Source organism: Camelus ferus, chromosome 36 (genome assembly GCF_009834535.1).
Source record: "Camelus ferus isolate YT-003-E chromosome 36, BCGSAC_Cfer_1.0, whole genome shotgun sequence".
Taxonomy (NCBI): domain Eukaryota; kingdom Metazoa; phylum Chordata; class Mammalia; order Artiodactyla; family Camelidae; genus Camelus; species Camelus ferus.
The window spans coordinates 18,704,004-18,711,670 of NC_045731.1; the positions used below are offsets into that span (position 1 = coordinate 18,704,004).

The 7,667-nt window shown below is 52.5% G+C and overlaps 1 protein-coding gene across 4 annotated transcripts; it reads right to left on the reverse strand.

The window, feature by feature from the left end:
- Nucleotides 1-974: 974 nt before the first annotated feature.
- On the reverse strand, nt 975-4,768 carry LOC116661760. 4 transcript variants are annotated; one of them, XM_032474284.1, is made up of 4 exons: nt 4,038-4,768; nt 3,723-3,786; nt 2,472-2,704; nt 975-1,293 (listed from the first exon to the last, which is right to left on the reverse strand). In XM_032474284.1, the coding sequence occupies exons 1-4, from the start codon at nt 4,469-4,471 to the stop codon at nt 1,026-1,028; spliced, it is 999 nt and encodes a 332-aa protein (XP_032330175.1). In that variant the 5' UTR covers nt 4,472-4,768; the 3' UTR covers nt 975-1,025. The 4 variants fall into 4 exon arrangements, 2 of the variants coding, with proteins under 2 accessions (XP_032330175.1, XP_032330176.1); XM_032474285.1 differs by lacking the exon at nt 3,723-3,786; XR_004317690.1 differs by lacking the exon at nt 2,472-2,704 and having other exon boundaries at nt 1,128-1,293; nt 4,038-4,355.
- Between the last annotated feature and the right edge of the window lie 2,899 nt (nt 4,769-7,667).

Here is a 7,667-nt window from a genome sequence, read left to right on the forward strand (position 1 = left end):
GGGACAGGAGATCAGTCATTTGGGGGCGAAGGGTGGGGTAGGGAGACATACCAGCCTGTCTGTCTGTTTTCACCCAGTGTGGGAGCCGTCCCAAAGAGATAACTCGAGAAGAGAGAAACAGGGAGTTGACAAAGAACACGTGCAGTGGCGTGCCCTCCCCCCCCACCCCAGGAGAAGGCCAAGCCAGAAGTCCCTCCGGATGGCGGGCTCCGGACTCCAGCTTCCAGGGGAAGCGATTTTTTTTTCCTCCCCATTTCAGGCCCGGAAGAAGAGGGAGAGGCAGAGTGTCCTTCTCGGGCATCCGCTGTTTCTGAAGCACGCTTGTTGCCAAAAGATCGGCCCCCGTCCCCGACGAGCCCAAGAATCCAGAGACAAGGTCTTGGAGCTTAGAAGCAAAGAGGCCATTTTATCGCTCTGCCGGGCAAAGGGGATTCACAGCAGGCTAGCGTCTTCAAAACTGTGTACCCACCTTGGGGATGGAGTGGGTGGGGTGGTTCTAGAGCCATAGCTCAAACAATCGGGCATCGATCACCATCCACAGAATCGTTTTCTCATCAGAAGACTCAGAATGGTGTCACGATGCCTCCAGGTGACCCATTCTATAGAGGCTGGTGGTTAGATCTCGTTATCTCATAAGCACTCAAGGTGTGGCCTTCTTGGTCACTCAGGCTATTTTGTCAGGTCATTAGTCCCGTGACCGACCTTCTCCTCGGAGAAAGACTCAGAGACCCAGCATGATGATGACTTTCAATGAGTGAAATACAGTAGAAACAGTAAGATCGATAGCTTCCAGTTTCAACAACAGGCCTGGAACCGTGAGCAGCAACCAGTCAGTCAGGACAGTTGACCGTTTTCAGGGCGAGCATAAGAAACCGAATGACACCCCCCCCCAGCAAATGAATGAGTGAATGAATGAATGAATGACCTAATGATCCTCCCCTCCCCCCCCCGCCAAAAAAAGAAGAAGCAATCCGTTAGCCTAATTCCGGCCATTTTATTCATCCTCCTTCACCCTGAAGCCCCAGTCACCCACGTGCCACAGTGGTCTGTTTTCTGGTTTCCTCCACCACCCCACCCCCCACCAACCACCACCCCGCCAACATCCCCCCATGCCCAACCACAGCCCCAAGTGTGGGACTGGACGGGGGTGCAGGGGGCTGAGGGGGCGGCAATGGCGGCTTGAGGTGAGGGTGGGGAGTGTTCCGCCCAGATCGTATAGGAAGCTCAAACACAGCTGCAGTACGAGACAAGATGGTAGATTTCTGTGAGTCCTCCCTCCTCTTAAAATCCGTCCTAAGGAGGAGACAGACAGAAAGAGAAACATCACCCTCACTCCCAACGCCTCCTGCGCCCTCGATGCGCCCCAAAACAACAACAAGAAAAACAAAAACAAACACGACCACAAATAAGTCGCTATCCCTGGGGAAGAAGGATTCGATGGCATGGGGATATCATTCTAAAATTCATTCCCTCTTCATCACATTTCATGGAAACCGATTGCAATCTATGAGGCCCTGTGAAGGTAGGGGTTGGGGGGGTAGGGAGGAGGGAGGGAAGTGAAGGGGGGGAGAGAGAGAGAGAGAGAGAGAGAGGAGAGAGGGAGAGAGCAGAGGAGAGCAGGGATAAAAGGGGAGAGGACAGGAAAGGAGAGGAGGGAAAAGAGGGGAGGGGAGGGGAAATGAGAAGAGGCGAGGGGAGAGGAGAAGAGGGAGAGGAGAGGAGTGGAGGGGAGAAGAGAGGAGTGGAGGGGTGAGGGGGAAGGGGGGAGAACAGGGAAGAGGAGAGGAGGGGAGAGGAGAGGAAAGAGAGACAAGGGAGACAGACAGACACGCATGCGCGCGCGCGCACACACACACACAGAATAGCGAAATGGAGAGAGAGGCAGAGAGAGGCAGAGAGAGAGAGAGAGAGAGAGAGAGAGACAGACAGACAGACAGACAGACAGACACGGATCTAGGTCAGGGATACTACACATGGGTATTCTTCTGAGTGATTTTATGTGTTTTCTCAATCGCCACCTCTATGGAGATAAAAATCGCTCCCATAAGATGAAGGGAGTCCTTCTGCCACCGCCCACGGCCCCGCCCACCAGCACCGCTTGTGTTTGTCAGGGATTCCAAGCCAAAGCACGTGGAGGAGCGGGAGAGCTTCCTGGCAGCCCAAGGAGGAGGAAAGTCCGGCAGCATGAGAGAGGTGGTTGGCACGGGGAAGCTGGAGGCCGGCTGACGAGAAGATGGGTGAGGGGGCAGGGAGGAGGGTTTCCCAAGTTGGAGAGCCAAGACGAGGGAGGGGAGCTGTCGGTGGCTGCGTTCTGACCCCGACCCCAACCCTGACTGGAGCGGATCCCTGAAAGGAGGCGGTTCGGGCTCTCTGGCCGAGAACGCCCCTCTCTTCCTCTTTGTGCAGAAACACCTTCCGCAGGACCGAGAAAGTCCATCCCGAGACCCTCGTCGGAAGAGTCCTTTCCAGACCCATCACGATCCTCCTGGGCCAAGGGGTCCAGGGGATGGGGCGGGGCCTCCATTCGATCCGTCTTCCGTCCGTCCGTCCATCCACAAGATCTTGAACATCCATGTAGGATTCTGGATGGTAGCAGTTTTCCAGGATCCTCGAAATCCTTGTAAGTCCTCTCCTGGCAGATTCGACCCCTAGGTCGTACCGCGCAGCACAGGGCACTAGATTCAGTCCCTCGGGACGAGGGTTCCTGAAAAAGACCAGGAAAAAGAAGAACAGAATCACTATGGTGTGCACCAGCCAGAAACCAGCACCACCTTGTCACTCTAACAGACTTGCAAAAGGCGGGGTAGGGAGAGAAAGTCATAGGATGGCTACCATCCCTCCCACCCCCACCCCACACGCCAAGCCCCAGACCATCGTCATCCCTGCTCCCCCTCCCCTCCCCTTTCCTCTCCCTTCCCCCTCCCCCTCCCCCTCCCCTCCATCGACGCCCGCCTCCCGCTTGTACCCCACTCCTCTGAACCCAGCACCACCCACCCCAGCCTGGACGGGCTCGGCTCAGATCGGCTCAGCTCGGCTCGGCTCGGCCCGGCCCGGCCCGGCCCGGCCGTCCGGTCGACTTCTTCGCAGGGTCTAAAATAGCGCCCGGCCGACAGGAAGGTGGCACATGGCACATGGCAGGGGAGCGAGCGGGACGGTTCGGGATCTCTGGGTGGCAGGGACACGCGGCCGGACAACCAGGAGCACGGACGGCCTGGCGTGCGTTTCTCCGCTCGTGGGGGCCTCGACCAGAGACCGTGGTACGGGGAACGGGGACACACACACACCACACACACACACACACCACACACACACACACACACACACACACCACACAGACACAGACACACAGACACACAGACACACAGACACACACACACACACACACACACACACACACACACACACACACACACACCCCTTCACCCCCACCCCCAAACCTCTGACAGCTTTCGTTTGTTTTCGGCCGACCGTCCCTCGATGAGGTACGAGTGCCTTGGCTGGGGCTGGGGGGGGGGTGGAGTTCCTCCCTCCACAACGACCCCACACGGGCTCTGTTCTGGTCACCCGAGTCCTCTTCCAAGTCAGACCACAGGCCTCCATCACCCGGCGCGAGCACTCGGGGAAACAGTCACCATCCTCATCGCTCCGCTCCACCTCTACACGTGAAGAACTGTTCCCAGCCCACGCCACTCCACCCCACCCCACGCCCCGATGCCACCCACCGCAGTGGAGAGAAACGAGACGAATCCACAGACGTGCATCAATCCGATGAAGAAAACGACGGCCCTATTCCAAGGAAGCATAGATATCTAGGTAGGAGATTCATCGAGTACTATGGAGGCGGTGGGAAAGGGGGGGGTTGCGGTGGGGAGGGTCTAGAGATCAGGCAGTACAGCCCATGCTTAGCATGCAAAAAATAAAGGTCCAGGGTTCAATCCCCAGCACCTACTCTTCAAAAATAACCCGAGAAGAAGCAAGACGGCGGAGTAGAAGGACGCTCGTAGCTCACCCTCTCCCACAAATACACCAAAACTCACATCGACGGACCCACTCGGCCAATCAGACCACCTGCGGAACTCCGACAGAACACCGCCCTCTTCGAAAGACAAAGACGCCCAAAATCTGGTAGGAGAAAAGGAGAAAAGAAAGAGTCAAAAGCAAAACAGTGCGGGAGGGACCGGCAGAGGAGGAATAGGGCTCGTTCGCCAGACCTCCCCGTCTCCAACGGAGAGGCCGACGGGACGGTGGGGGAGCCTCCGAGTCTCAGATCTGCCCGGAGCGCCCCTTGACCGACCGACCCAAGTGAAACGGGCACAGAGGGTCCCCGCGACACCCAGCCCGAGTCGCAGGCCGGCAGCCGGGGGCCGGGACAGGCCGCACGAGCCGGGCAGGAGGACCGTGGCGGCGGCACCACGCGCCGTGGCCGGGAGGGGATACAGAGCAGAACAACCCGCCCCCCCAACCCGTCCATTACGGGGAAAGAAAGGCAAAGCAACACGGCCGGTGTGCCCTGGGGAGAGGGGCGCCGTAGCCTCCATCTCCTCAGACCCGCGGCGCCATCACCGGCCCTTCTCGCGAGAAGAGAGGCGGGGCGCAGCCACAGCCGCCATAGCCCCTGGCGCGCGGCGCGCAGCGCGCGGGCGGGGGCGGGAGCGGGGGCGGGGCCGAGACTCGAATCCGCACCCGGGGGCTCTGCAACCTCCTAGGCAGGACTGAGACTCGTTTTCAGCCTGAGGCAGATATTATATATCTGCCCCGGTACCTCAGAGAACTCGCGCCACCAAGACTAAGAAGGAGCCGAGTTTTGGAACGCAGCAGGGGCGGGGCGGTTCCACGGTCTCCCCCGAGCCCACCTACGGAGAGGAGCGCCGACCCGACCCGAGGCGGAGCACACAGCCGCACAGAGCAGCGGAGCGACCGGCGCCGGGAGAGGGCAGGCGGCCAGCCACCCTCCGACCGCGGTGCCAGGAGGGGGTGCGATCTACTTGCCCACAGGCACCGAGGGCAGCACAGACGAGGGCGCCGACGGAGGGCCCGCGGAAACAGCAAGCTGAGTTCACGAAACAGGGCGACGACAGAAAGACTTCTCGGTGAAACCGTTAAGAGCGCACCGTCTCCAGGAGAACACATCCTTTTTTTTTTTTCCTCTTTTTTTTTTTTTCTTTTCCTTTTTCTTTTTTAATCTCTTTTATATCGGTTTTACCTTCTGTTACCTTTTTAACCTTTACTTTTGAACAGTCGTATACGTTTACGGCTTTAATCCCTTTTAAATGTTTCATTTCAAGTCTTTATTATTATTATTTTTAAACATCCACCCCCTTCCCTTTTTCATTCTCTTGGTTTTGATCTCCTGTTACTGGTTATTCACAGGTTTCAAATATTGTTTCTCGATTTTTTTCCTCCTTTTTATTAAGGTTATTAAAAGACGTCTCAACTCGATCGCTATTCTGCTTCCACTTACTCTTCTATTCATGATTACACACTGTCTTCAAACCTTTTCTTTCTCCCGTCTTTTAAAATCCTCTGTTTTATCTTTTGTTAAAATCTGTTCTATTTCCGATTACCTTTTAAAAATTTACTTTTGAAACAATTGTATATTATTTTCTGATCTTTTCTATTTGTTTTTAAAGGCTTTTAGAAGACGTCTCAGCTCAATTGCTATTCTGCTTCAACTTGCTCTTCTATTATTGATCGTACACTGTTTTCAAACCTTTTTTTCTCCATTCTTTTAACATCCTGCCCCCCCCCCCTCTCTCCCTCTCCCCCTCTGTCTCTGTCTCTGTCTCTCTCTCTCTCCCCCTATCCCCCTCTCTCTTTTAAAGTTTTATGCCTGCCTAGGCTTTCGATAAATACATAAACTCCTTAAGGACACCAATAGATAACTGATACTCCTTAAGCCACAGTGCCAGAGAGATAGGAGCATTATGAAGAAGCAGAGGAACCACTCCCAATTAAAAGAGCCAGAGAAATTCCCTGAAAGCACGATCCATGAAATAGACGTGGATGGCCTGCTCGATCAAGATTTCCAAAAAGGAGTGATCCAAGTCCTGAAGGAACTCCAAGAGATAGTGTTGAGAGATATACTATACGTCAAAAACGAAATCGAAGCTATAAAGAAGAGTCAAGGAGAACTGGTCCACTCATTGGCTGAAATGAGAACTGGTCTAAAGGCTGTCCAAAGCAGGCTAGATCACGCAGAGGAACGAATAAGTGGCCTAGAAGGCAGGACAACAGAAAGAACCCAATCAGAACAGCTGAGAGAAAAACCAATAAAGAACAACGAAAACCATCTTAGGGACCTAAGGGACCCTCGAAAGCGTGCCCATCTACGCACAATAGGGGTTCCAGAAGGGGAAGAAAGAACCAAGGGGACCGAAAAGATATTCGAAGAAAGCATGACTGAAAATTTCCCAAATCTAAAGAAGGAATCAGATATCCAAGTCCAGGAGGCTCAGAGGGTACCCAACAGAAAGAACTCAAACAGGCCCACACCAAGACATAGGCTAATCAAGATGGCCAGAGTCAAGGATAAAGCAATGATCCTAAATGCCTTTAGGCAAGAGAAAAACAGAGTGAGTTCCAAGGGAACCCCCATAAGGCTCTCAGCGGATTTCTCTACACAAACACTACAGGCCAGAAGGGAGTGGCAAGATCTATTGAAATTCTTGAATGAAAAACAAAACAAAACAAAACAAAACAGACAAAAAGAAGCAGCCTAGGATACTCTATCCAGCAAAGCTATCCTTTAGAATAGAAGGGGAGGTAAAGAACTTCACAGACAAGCAAAAACGAAAAGAGTTTAGCAACACTGAACCCATGCTAAAAGAAACATCAACAGGTCTACTCTAAATAGAGAAGAAGGAGGATGGTACAAAAATGAGACCACTCATCACCGGAAAGGTGATCACTACCATTCATTCCAAACGGAATAAACACAAAATTGTAAAAAGAAGACATCTAAATCATTAAGAGTGGCAGAGGGAAGCAAGAAAATAATAGAGACTTTTTTTTTCCCCCCTTCTCCTTCCTTTCTTTCTCTTTTAGATGGGTTTGAGATTCTATTACTATCTGTTTCATACAAACAGTTATAGCCATAGGTGAATAGACTTCCAAACAGGGTCAACCGAACTCCAAAACGTACAAGTGAGTCACAGAAGCCAACTAAAGGCTAACTAAAGGCGGGGGGGGGGGGGGGAGGGGAAGCATGGAGATGAAACAACATGCTATCGAAAAACCAATGGGTGAATGATGAAATCAAAGTTGAAATAAACAAAAAACCCAGCAACAACAACAACAACAACAACAACAACAACAACAACAACAACAACAACAACAACAACAACAACAACAACAACAGCAAAGAGAACCTTGATACAAATGAAAATGAAAACCCAACCACCCAAAACTTATGGGACGCAGCCAAGGCTGCACTAAGGGGGAACTTTATAGCGATACAGGCCTTCCTCAAAAATGAAGAATGATCTCAAAGAAACAATCGAACCCACCAGCTGAAAGAACTAAAAAAAAGAAGAGCAGAAACACCCAAAAGTCAGCAGAAGGAAGGAAATCCTAAAGATCAGGAAATCAATAGAGTAGAGGTTAAAATAAAAAGAGAGAAGAAAGAAAGAAAGAAAGAAAGAAAGAAAGAAAGAAAAAGAAATACAGAA